Genomic DNA, 13364 nt, shown 5'->3' on the forward strand with positions numbered 1-13364 from the left:
AATAAGAGGAAACAACAAAACAAAGAATATGTAAACACAACACTCACTGCATCACTGCCTTCACCACTCACACCACAGTCAGTCACCATCTCCCTCTGAGCTTTTCCACTTTATCAAAAATCCACTTATCAAAAATAATCCCACAGTCAAGGAATTCATCATCCACCTGCTCTTCCTCTGCTTCCACTGCTTCCACAGGATTGTCCACATCCTCTTTTGGTACTACATCTTTCACTGGTGTTTTCTTGAAAAACTGCAGCATGGTGGTCTGGCACTTTTTCTTGGAAAATTCTTTTTGCAGCATTGTGTAGTAGAAGAGGGCGTCCATGGCAAAGGAGCTCCCACCTATCGGCCAGCTGCGGAACTCTCTGGCGTGCAGTTTGAAATTGCGCCTGGCGCTCAGTTTGAAATTGCACCTGGCGCTCTGTTTGAAAATGCGGTTGGGCAAAATCGCATATAAGCAAACCGATCACGTAAATTTAATTAATTATAATATTTTTTTGGTCGCGTATTAGCAAAAATGTGTAAATTAAACATGCATAAATCAAGAGTTACCTATATATATATATATATATATATATATATATATATATATATATATATATATATATATATATATATATATATGTATGTATGTATGTATACAGGCAACCCCCGCTTAACAAAGGTTCACACAATGAAATTTCGCTACAATGAAGGTTTAATTTTATTACCATCTGCTCGTTTAACGAACACCAAACTTGCTTTAACGAAATTTTATCCAGGTAATTTTTTTCAAGTTTCAAAGCACCGCCGTATCACATAAGCCAACAGGCTTTTCAATACACAAGTGCGTGGTGAGCATGGACAACACGGTCACCACGCACTCCCCCTGTTCAAAACAATAACAGTGTCACCAGCAGCTCGTCTTCCCTTCCCTAGCATTGATAAGAAGACCAGGAAGTCCCTTACTCTCAAAGTGAAGCTGGATATTATTCACAGACACAAGAGAGGCAAGAAAACTAATAGCATTGCTCGCCACCATCTTGACTCCATCTACTGTCTCTACTATTTTCAAGTCAGCAGACTCCATTAAGAAGGCTGGTGAGACCGTATCTTCCTTGCAAGCTAAAAGAACCCCCTGAACTCGTGACTACAATGGATAAAATGGAAAGCCTTGTGGAAATGTGGTACATAAGTTTTGTATGTGATACAATGATTCGCCCTTTGTTTACATTCCACAGGTTGCTGGTTAGTGTCTTTCCCGCTCCACTCTCCTTCCCTTCATAAATTTAAGATCATCAACATAATAAAGTTTCATACATACATACATTAGTGTACATTATAATGGCTTAAATTAAACTGCCTAAATGTTTAATTTCATCTTTTTTACTTTTATTAAACCTTTCACTGTACTATGATGCACTCTTGCTTTGTTTACTCTCAATGGAAGTTCAAGTCAGGGGTTGAAATTTGTTATAATCGGTTTGCTTAACGAAGTTTCGCTTAATGAAGGTTTTTTTAGGAACGTAACCCCTTCGTTAAGCGGGGTTGCCTGTGTATGTATGTATGTATATATATATATATATATATATATATATATATATATATATATATATATATATATATATATATATATATATATATATATATATATATATATATAGTGGTACCTCGACATATGAATTTAATTCGTTCCATGACGATCATTGTATATAAAAAGAAGTCGTATATCAAATAAATTTTTCCCATAGAAATTAATGGAAATAGAATTAATTCGTTCTTGTGATACGAATTTACCCCCCAAAAAAATTAAAGATATGAAGTCCAAGTGGAGAGCAGTAGAAAGCGGAGCGCCACAGGGGTCAGTATTGGCACCAATACTTTTCCTCATTTATATTAATGACATGCCAAAAGGAGTGAACAGCTACATAAATCTGTTTGCAGATGATACAAAACTGTACAGAGTTATAAAGCAAAAGGAGGATTATGAAATACTGCAAGAAGATCTAAATAAGATCTGGGAATGGAGTAGGAAGTGGGAAATGGAATTCAATGTGAACAAAAGCCATGTCATGGAAATGGGAAAGAGTGAAAGACAACCTGTGGGAATCTATAAGATGGGAGATGGAGTAGAACTGGAGAAAGTTAAAAAGGAAAAGGACTTAGGAGTGACGATGGAAGAAAACAATCAACCAGTAAGCCATATTGATAGAATTTTTAAAGAATCATATAATCTGCTAAGGAATATTGGAATAGCATTTCACTACATGGACAAAGAAATGCTGAAGAAATTGATAAGGTACTATTATAAGACCCAGATTGGAATATGCAGGAGTAGTGTGGACCCCTCATAAAAAGAAATACATAAGGAAATTGGAGAGGCTACAAAAAATAGCTACAAGAATGGTTCCAGAATTTGAAGGGATGACATATGAGGAGAGACTAAAGACTATGGATCTACCAACTCTGGAACAAAGAAGGGAGAGAGGAGACCTGATACAAGTTTATAAATTGATCAACGGAATGGACCAAGTGAATAATGAGAAACTGATCCTGAGAGAAGAATATGACATCCGAAGCACAAGATCGCATAATAAAAAGCTGAGAAAAGGAAGATGTCTGAGAGATATTAAAAGATATAGTTTCCCGCAGAGATGTATTGAGACGTGGAACAGTTTAAATGAAGAAGTAGTGTCTGCAACGAGTGTGCATACTTTTAAAGTAAGATTGGATAAGTGTAGATATGGAGACGGGGCCACCACACACACACACACACACACACACACACACACACACACACACACACACACACACACACACACACACACACACACACACACACACACACACACACACACACACAAACGCCCAAGGAAGTGGGAAGACTATATCAGAGAAAAGAACAACTATGTTAAAGTACGAAAAGATGAAAAGAAAAACTATGAGAAAAACATAATAGAAAAATGCAAGGAACAGCCAAAGATCTTTTATAGATGTATAAACAGGAAGTTGAAAAATAAACACGAAATAGAGAAGCTAGTTTGTGAAAATAATGAATACAGCAATGAATTAGAAATGGCAGAAATAATGAATGGACACTTTTAAGTTTTTACAAGAGAAAAAACATTAATTATGAGCAACTAGGAAATAAATCTCCTCTGATGAATGACATCGTTATTTCAGAGCAGGAAATAATGATACAATTAAGAAATTTAGTTGTAAGAAAACACATGGTCTAGATGGAATTGCAAATTGGATATTGAAGTAGAGAAGACCTGGCAAATAAGGTATACAATATAATATAATGTTCTATTGAAAAGGGAAAAGTACCAGAAGACTGGAAAAAAGCCAGTATTGTGCCAATACATAAAGGAGGACATAAAGAGAACCCAACAAATTACAGGCCAGTGTCCCTAACAAGTACAAAAGCTAAAATATGTGAAAGTGTGATCAAAGAAAGATGGACCAAACATTTGGAACAATATAATTAATGAAAGACAATTTGGCTTTACAAAAGGAAGATCATTCATAACAAACCTTATATGCTTTTACTCTGGACTTATAGATATAACACAAAAAAGAGATGGGATGGGTTGACAGTGTATTTTTAGATCTTAAAAAAACATTTCATAAAGTTCCACATAGAAAATTAATAAGAAAACTAGAAAGTATAGGGGGAATAGAAGGAAAATTGCTGGAATGGATGAAGGATTTCCTAACTGCAAGAACTATGAGAGTGACAATTAGAGATAAGGAGTCCACCTGGAAGGAAGTTATAAGTGGGGTTCTACAAGATTCTGTGTTGGCCCCAATTATGTTTGCAATATACATAAATGATATGGACGAAGGAGTAGAAAACTATATGAGTTTCTTTGCAGATGACGCAAAACTTGAAGAAAGCTGGGTCATACAATGATGGTAGAACCCTACAGCAGGACTTAGATATACTATGGGAATGGAGTAAAAGATGGACTTGAACATTAAGAAATGTAGCATAATGGAATTTGGGAAGAGTAAAAATAGGATAACAAGACAATATAAACTTGGAGAAGAAAAGATTAAAAACGTGGAAAGTGAAAAGACCTAGGAGTTCTCATAACAAAGGAAATATCCCCCAATAAACATATAAATAAAATTGTTGGTGAAACCTACAACTTAATGAGAAATATATATTAGAATTGCATTCTCATATACTGATGAAGATATGGTGAAAAAGTTATTGGTATCCTTGATCAGACCACGACTGGAGTATGCAGCAGTACTGTGGTCACCTAACATGAGGAAGAATATCAGGATACAAAGAGTGGCCACCAAACTGGTCCCAACCTTGTCGGCTCTTACATATGAAAAGAGACTGGAGAGACTGGAATTACCAAAATTGGAGCAGAGAAGAGAAAGGCGACCTGTTGACCATCTACAGAATAGTGAATAATATGGAGCTTCCTGATAGGATCGACTTGCTGAAGAGGGACAGAAGGGACACAAGAGGACATGGATTAAAACTCAGAAAAGACAACTACAGAAGAGACTTCAAGAAAAACAGCTTCCCCCCATAGAGTGATAGATATATGGAACGGATTTGGACAGAGAGGTGGTGTGTGCAAAGTCTATACACAACTTTAAGAGAAAATTAGACACTAAGATACAGAGATGGGACAGTACAAGCATAGGCTCCCCTCCCATAAAATACAACTAGGTAAATACACACACACACACACACCGCGTAGTGTAGTGGTTAGCACGCTCGACTCACAATCGAGAGGGCCGGGTTTGAGTCCCGGTAAGCAGCGAGACAAATAGGCAAGCCTCTTAATGTGTAGCCCCTGTTCACCTAGCAGTAAATAGGTACGGGATGTAACTCGAGGGATTGTGGTCTCACTTTCTCGGTGTGTGTTGTGTGTTGATGTGGTCTCAGTCCTACCCGAAGATCGGTCTATGAGCTCTGATCTTGCTCCATAATGGGGAAGACTGGCTGGGTGACCAGCAGGCGACCGAGGTGAATTACACACACACACACACACACACACACACACACACACACACACACACACACACACACACACACACACACACACACACACACACACAGAATTAAGCACGAATAAGATTTTGGAACGCAGGGAGGTAAAATTAAATTATATTAGGGCAAATTATAACCATATAAGGGAGTTCTTTAATGAAATTGACTGGTCCGTGGTATACCAGGAAAGGGATATGCAATTGAAATACGATAAATTTATGGATTTGTATAACTCTGCTGTGAAAAAGTTTGTGCCATATTACAGAAAGAGGACTTTAAATAATAAACAGTGGTTTAATAGAAATTGTGAAGAAGCAAAAAACAACAAAGAAAAGGCATGGAAGAAACTTAAGAAAAACAGTGATGTATTATCAAGAGGAGTTTACAAAACAGCAAGGAATAGATATGTTGAAGTAAGGAGAACAGCACAGAAGGAATATGAACAGAGAGTGGTGGAAAACTGTGATAGTGACCCAAAATGTTTTACAAATTCATAAATGGAAAACTAAATATAAGGGAGGCAATAGTAAAGGTAAAAATGGGAAGAAGTATATGAGGATGCTGGAGATATAGCTGAAATTTTGAACGACAACTTTTGCAAAGTGTTTACAAAGGAGGAGCATTTTATGGGAGGAAGGCCTACGGAAATAAAGCAAATGCAGGACATCATGGTTACTAAGGAAGATGTAAGGAAAATTATAAGCAATCTGGATATTAATAAATCAATGGGGCCTGATGGCATATCTGGGAGGTTGCTAAATGAATGTAAGGATCAATTGTTGAACCCCGTATTTGATATTGTGGAAACCTCCATACGAACAGGATTAGTCCCGAAAGAGTGGAAAAGAGCTGACATTGTGCCTATATATAAGAATGGTAGTAGAATGGAACCGCTAAATTATAGACCAGTATCGTTGACTAGTATATTGTGCAAGGTATGTGAAGAAGTAATTAAAGCTAAGTGGAGTGAGTATCTAGAAAGTGAAAACATTCTGAGTGAAAGACAGTTTGGTTTCAGAAAAGGAAGATCGTGTGTATCCAATTTATTATGTTTTTATTCAAGAGTGACTGACATACTACAACATAGAGAGGGATGGGTGGATGCTATCTACCTGGACTTGAGAAAGGCCTTTGATAAAGTACCACACAATAGACTGATGTGGAAACTAAAGATGATTGGAGGAGTAAATGATAAACTAGCAAAATGGATGGAAAATTACTTAATGGGAAGAGAAATGAGAACAGTGGTGAGAGGAAGGAAGTCCGAGTGGAAGAAGGTAACCAGTGGAGTTCCACAAGGGTCAGTGCTTGGTCCCATCATGTTTTTGATTTATGTTAATGATATGCCAGTAGGAATTGACAGTTACATGAACATGTTTGCGGACGATACTAAAATTATGAGGAGAGTAAAGAATGTGGAAGATTGTAACAAGTTACAGGAAGATCTTGATAAAATATATGAGTGGAGTAAAGAGTGGCAGATGGAATTTAATATAGACAAGACCCATGTTATGAAAATGGGAAGAAGTAGATACAGACCAAACTGGGATTACAGGCTGGGTGATGAGAAAATTAAAGAGACCAATGAGGAGAAAGACTTAGGAGTAACCGTGCAAAACACTTTGTCACCGGAGAAACACATTAACAAGATTTTTTGGAAAACATATAACATGCTTCAAAATATTGGCCTTGCATTCCACTACCTAGATGAAGGAATGATGAAGAAGATATTATGTACCTTAATAAGACCCCAGTTAGAATATGCAGCTTGTGTCTGGTCACCGCATATGAAGAAAAATGTGAAGAAGGTAGAAAGGGTACAGAGGCTGGCAACAAGGATGGTACCAGGACTCAGGAGTTAGACTATGAGGAAAGACTGAGGAAGCTGGGGCTGACCACATTAGAAGAGAGAAGAACAAGAGGAGACATGATAACTATGTATAAATTGGTGAACAAGATTGACATACTGGACAGAGAGTTGATAAAGGTGACCACAAGTAATCATCTCCGAGGACATGGAAAAAGCTAATAAAGACATCTGTCTAAATGACGTGAGAAAATACAGTTTCCTGCATTGTAGCATTGATAAGTGGAATAAACTGAGCAGTGATGTCGTTGACGCGGTGTGTGTCAATCAGATGAAAGAGAGATATGACAGGAATGGACAAGGAGACAGGACACAGAGAGCTTAGCTCGGGCCCTGTAATACACAAATAGGTAAATACACACACACACACACACACACACACACACACACACACACACACACACACACACACACACACACACACACACACACACACAGGAGGAGGGGCAGGGGAAGAAGAAGGAAGGACAGATAAGAGGTGATCCCTTTTCTACCTGCATCTTAGCCGTTTTGAGCATTCAAAATGCATCTTCGTCTTCCCATATTTTTACATGCTAAAAGTATGCTCACTAGAAGCCGAGGCAATAGTACTAATGGAAAGGTCACCTTGGTTCTTCCTCTCTACCTTTGTCCTTGCATTGATATAAATATACTTGTGTGTGTCTAATTTCATTTCTACAATCTCTAGGTCTTTATTGGTCTTCACTCTGGTCTCCTTTTGATTATCTTTATGTCCACTGCTCCTCTGAGCTGAGTATATGATGGTACACAAATTAAGATTGCCTGCATTGCAGCAGCCTGTTTTCCTCACACTGCTGTTCCTTCCATAGGCTGCCATGCCCTCACTGTGTGCAAAAGTTTGCCTACAAGAGCCACCTCAAAGTGCACCTCAGGATCCACACTGGGGAGAGGCCATATGTGTGTGAGACATGTGGGAAGTGTTTCAAGCGCCTGCAGGTTTGTGGCCAACAGTAAAAGATTAGATAGGGAAGTTCTATTATAAAGGGCAATGGCTGTTGGGCCTTTCTGTGGATGTATGTAGCCAGTTGTGCTATGTCTAAGCTGCTAAGGTATAATAGGATGCTCTATGGTACATTCCCTTTGTACCAGGGCTAGGGTAAGAGTGCATATGTATGTGTGAGTGTGTGGTGCTTTGTCTGGGCCACCCTGTGTGGGGTTGCCAGCCTGATATATAGTAGATAGATTGATAAATTCATAGCTAAGGATGATAGATGAGCATAAGTATGCACATCTTACCCAGGGTCTGCCTTGTATATATAGACTGTCTAGTCCCTTGCAGTTTTCCTTGTGTTTTGACATTTGTATGTTCTGGCGGCAGCAATGCAAGGTTCATCACCGCACAGCACACACTGAGCAGCGCGAGGCGTGTGTGCAGTGTGGCCGCACCTTTGGGGATAAGACCAACTTACTGCGCCATCGTCTCTTGGTCCACCACCACCTCAAGCGCTGGGTGGGTCTTCCACAGCTCCTGCTCCTGCCCACAACTTACTCATACTATTTCTTCCACCATTTTATTACTATCATTCATTCATTTTTTCAATCTTATTAGTATTATTTTACTTTCTGGCTTCTGCTCCCTGGCACATCTGGGCTACACTATTTCCTCAAGCTTTTTATTATTATTATTATTATTATCATTATTATTATTATTATTGTTATAAATATTATTATTATTATTATTAATTATTATTATTATTATTATTATTATTATTATTATTATTGGTACTTAATTATATTTCTATAGGGTGATTCATGATGACTAGTAAATGTTCAGCAGATGAGAGGACTTGAGATGAAGCAAGAGCACTAAATACAGTGGGAATGAGTCTGACTTATAAACATATCACTACAGACAGAAAACTTATAGGAGTCAAGATTGTTCTTAGAGAAAGCATTTGGATTGATAACTGATGATTTTTTCTCAAGTAAAATGTGTATTGCAGGTATGTGGAGTGTGTGCCCGGAGCTACTCCTACTCACAGGATCTACGCAAACATCTACATAAGAAACACAACTTGCCCTTCAAGAGCCTGGATGCCTCCACCAAGAAGACAAGACATGAAGTAATATGTGTGTGTGTGTGTGTGTGTGTGTGTGTGTGTTTCACTGTTTGATCTGCTGCAGTCTCTGACGAGACAGCCAGACGTTACCCTACAGAACGAGCTCAGAGCTCATTATTTCCGATCTTTGGATAGGCCTGAGACCAGGCACACACCACACACCGGGACAACAAGGTCACAACTCCTCAATTTACATCCCGTACCTACTCACTGCAAGGTGAACAGGGGCTACACGTGAAAGGAGACACACCCAAATATCTCCACCCGGCTGGGGAATCGAACACTGGTCCTCTGGCTTGTGAAGCCAGTGCTCTAACCACTGAGCTACCGGTGTGTGTAAGTGTGTGTGTGTGTGTGTGTGTGTGTGTGTGTGTGTGTGTGTGTGTGTGTGTGTGTGTGTGTGTGTGTGTGTGTGTGTGTGTGTTTCACTGTTTGATCTGTTGCAGTCTCTGAGGAGACAGCCAGACGTTACCCTACGGAACGAGCTCAGAGCTCATTATTTCCGATCTTCGGATAGGCCTGAGACCAGGCACACACCACACACCGGGACAATAAGGTCACAACTCCTCGATTTACATCCCGTACCTACTCACTGCTAGGTGAACAGGGGCTACACGTCAAAGGAGACACACCCAAATATCTCCACCCGGCCGGGGAATCGAACACTGGTCCTCTGGCTTGTGAAGCCAGCGCTCTAACCACTGAGCTACCGAGTGTGTGTGTGTGTGTGTGTGTGTGTGTGTGTGTGTGTGTTTGTGTTATTCACCACGGTCGTCTGCTGGTCACTCAGCCAGTCTTTCCCCTACGGAAAGAGCTCAGAGCTCGTAGTGACCAATCATTGGGTAGGATTGAGACCACAACACACTCCACACACCGGGAAAGCAAGGCCACAACCCCTCGAGTTATATCCCATACTTATTTACTGCTTGGTGAACAGGGGCTACACATTAATAGGCTTGCCCATTTGCCTTGCTACTTTCTGGGACTTGAACCCAGACCCTCTCGATTGTGAGTCGAGTGTGCTAACCACTACACTACGTGGTGTGTGTGTGCATGTGCATATTTATATTTATATAATTTACAACTCAGTTTCTTCCATTTGATGAATTGCCCATCATCCAACTCCTAATTTAATGTTTTCTCAGTAGCATTACTCTGTGACATTACAAAATATTTGACAGATGCTTGTTAACACTGTTCACTGTGTCACTGTGGTAGTTATTCATTTGATTTGTGTAACTAGACTTGTGTCGAAGTGTAGTGTGTTGGCTGGCATCCATCCCACTGTCCACGCACAGGTGTACGTGGTGCCTGAAGGTGGGACGGCTGGCATGAGTGAGGCAGCGCGGCAGGCTGTGGAGAGTGTGAGTGAGGCGGAGCGACGCAAGGTGGAGCAGGTGTTGGCCACCACCAACAACCTGTTAAGGAGCACTACCATCCCTAGCTCTCCCCTGCAGGATCCCACCATCCCTTCTGGCACCCTGGTGGTTCAGGACTCCTCCCAGGGGGCTGGGCAGCCACTGCTCCTGGCTGGAATGGAAACCCAAGAAACTGATGTTAACAGGGTAGCTTGTGTGAAATGTGGAGACAGTGTTGCTCAGTCCCAAGGGCAGTGTGGGTTGTGTGGGGCAGCAACAGGGGACCAGCCTGCAAGTAGTGGTGGTGACCAGCACCAGGTGGTGTTCCAGTGTTCTGTTTGTGGCCTGCACTACAGCAGCCAGGCCCAGTGTGCAGTGCATGTCTCTGCTGCTCATGGCTCACACTTGCTTGCCCTCCAGGGAGGCACCACACCCCTGCTGGTCCCAGGCACTGGTTTTCTGCCACCTCCACTCCTACTGGCACCCCAGCAAGCCCCACAGTGCCTGCTTCAGGTGCCTCAACAGGTGTCACTGGGTATACCACCATTACCACCTGCACCACCGTCATCATTACTGAAACCAGCCCCTGATACTAGCACTGTCCTGATGCAGTGTCCCACCAGTGACATTGTGCCCACACCTCTCTCCCTGGTGCCTGTGTCCTCAGGCCAAGCACCACAACCCAGCATAGGGGAGGGGAGGGGCCTGTGCACCATCACCTTCCATGCAGGGTCTGGGGATGACAGATCTGTGTCTGTTCCTCCTTTGTATCCACCCCCTGCCCTCTTTGCCATCCCCTCTACCACCACCACCACCACCACCACCACTACTACTTCACCACCACCACCACCACCACCACCACCACCACCATTGGTGCTACCATCATCTCTGTCATATAACAAGGTAAAGCATTGGATTGTCATTTCTCCTGTTATACATATCCATGAGAGAGAGAGAGAGAGAGAGAGAGAGAGAGAGAGAGAGAGAGAGAGAGAGAGAGAGAATGAGTGAGTGAGTGAGATGTTTATTCTTTACAGTCGTGTGATGAGAGTCAAACAGCTACCACCACCAGTACCACCACCAACATCACCACTACTACCACCATAACCACTACTCCTACCACCACCACTGTCTTCACTACTGACATCACCACAGGCACCACTACCACTGCTACCACCTCCAGCACCTCAGTGGCCAGTGTGCTGCTCACCCTGGCACAGCTACCACACTCCCTGCATCCCTCCAGTAAGTGCCAGAGCTGCACATGGGTTCTGGTCTATCTATGTACTCTTGTGGAATTGTTTTTGCTGATAAATAGAATTTGAATTTGAAATGTAGCATGTTCATGGTGTATGTAGACATGAGTGTGATACCTTTCCTTGCAGCATTGTGGAAACACTGAGAAATTGATCTGGATAGGATAAATTCCCAAGATAGAAAAAAAGACAACAACTTCTGAAATATAAGGAGAGTATGTTATAGTATTTAAGAGGAAGAGGACTGAAGTATGCAGGAGATTAATGAGTTCCAGTGATGCTGTGTGAGGCAATCCCAGTGGAAAGGATTCAGTGTCAGTAAGGTGGTTTGTTGTAAGTTCTGAACCTGTTTGGTCTCTTCATTTCTTTCCTTTGTCCCTCAGATGAGCAGTGTTCATCAGGAGCACCACTCCAGTCACATTTGGGTCCAGGGCAGCCACAGCAGCATGGCACCTCCATCTCCTTGCAGGTGAACACATCATTGATTTGTCAGGAGCCTTTTGTTAGATATATTGTGATTGTGACCCATGTCCACCAGTGTGTCTGGGTCACCCTGTGTGGTACTGCTACATAGTCAGATAGATAATTATTATCTTACTAGAATGTGTATATTGTTGGTCAGCAGCACCAGCAGCAGCACCAGAAGGAGGGGGAAAAAGACGAAGGTGGTGGTGGTGGTGGTGATGGTGGTGCCCAAGTGCTTGGTCCCCTCCAGGAGGTCAGTGTGGAAATCATGCAGCAGCGACCACCAAAGGCGTGGATCAAGGCAGTGTTTGATGCTAATGCCACTCCTCCTGCCCCATCTGTTCCTGCTCCTCCTCCTGCACCAACTTCTAGGCAAGTGTACTGTCCTCCATCTATTCCCTTCTTTTGCTTGTGAGACCTGCAGTCTGTTACACAAGAATATACATTAGTTATCAATCAACAGGTCATTAGGAAGCTGTAAAAGACAAGGAGATGAATTCATGGATAAGATGATAGTTAATAGGTAGGTATGTTCCGATGATAGTTATATATTTATTGTCCAAATTTACAAAACATGAATGATTTATAAATTTACTTTACTTTGATTAATGTGTTTTTGAGGAAAATGTTTTTGCTATACCAAGCTGAGATTTCCTAGACAAAGATTGTCAAGATATCTTCCCATGTGCTTAATTTCTATCAGTAACTCAGACTTTTTAGCTATCAATCATTACCATACTGTGTGTGTGTGTGTGTGTGTGTGTGTGTGTGTGAGAGAGAGAGAGAGAGAGAGAGAGAATATCTCCCCTTGTTTGAGTGGCTTCAGGAAGTGTGTGGCCATCAACAGAGACATAGGCCTTGAGGGAAGCCTGTCCCTGCTCTACAAGTGCAACATATGTGGCAAGAATTTCAAGTCAGCAGGACACCTAAAAAAGCACCAGAGGACCCATGAGGGGCAGCGCTTCTCCTGTGACCTGTGCAGCAAGGCTTTCACAGAGAAGTACAATCTCAAGACTCACATGTTGACACACACCCAAGAACGTCCACATGCATGTCCACAGTGCCTTAAAACCTTCAGGTGTGTGTGTGTGTGTGTGTGTGTGTGTGTGTGTGTGTGTGTGTGTGTGTGTGTGTGTACCTAGTTGTTTTTACCTAGTTGTATATAACAGGGTTTGAGTGGGGCTCCATACCTACATTTATCCAACCTTTCCTTAAATGTGTGTGTGTGTGTGTGTGTGTGTGTGTGTGTGTGTGTGTGTGTGTGTGTGTGTGTGTGTGTGTGTGTGTGTGTGTAATATGCTAGGTGCTGTGTATGATATGAAATATGGTGTTGTG

At 41.6% G+C, this 13364-nt stretch overlaps 1 protein-coding gene across 5 annotated transcripts in view; it reads left to right on the forward strand.

Moving 5' to 3' along the window:
- Positions 1-13364, forward strand: part of LOC123514808 — a 28728-nt gene that overhangs the window by 10366 nt on the left and 4998 nt on the right. For 2 of the 5 annotated variants that reach the window (XM_045273006.1, XM_045273002.1), the window contains exons 7-14: positions 7700-7826; positions 8209-8340; positions 8834-8953; positions 10249-11211; positions 11346-11553; positions 11948-12033; positions 12187-12401; positions 12856-13107. In XM_045273006.1, coding sequence (XP_045128941.1) covers positions 7700-7826; positions 8209-8340; positions 8834-8953; positions 10249-11211; positions 11346-11553; positions 11948-12033; positions 12187-12401; positions 12856-13107 — 2103 coding nt within the window. The remainder of the gene's footprint in view (positions 1-7699; positions 7827-8208; positions 8341-8833; positions 8954-10248; positions 11212-11345; positions 11554-11947; positions 12034-12186; positions 12402-12855; positions 13108-13364) is intronic. The other 3 variants (XM_045273003.1, XM_045273004.1, XM_045273005.1) reach the window with 3 other exon arrangements.

Source organism: Portunus trituberculatus, chromosome 38 (genome assembly GCF_017591435.1).
Source record: "Portunus trituberculatus isolate SZX2019 chromosome 38, ASM1759143v1, whole genome shotgun sequence".
Taxonomy (NCBI): domain Eukaryota; kingdom Metazoa; phylum Arthropoda; class Malacostraca; order Decapoda; family Portunidae; genus Portunus; species Portunus trituberculatus.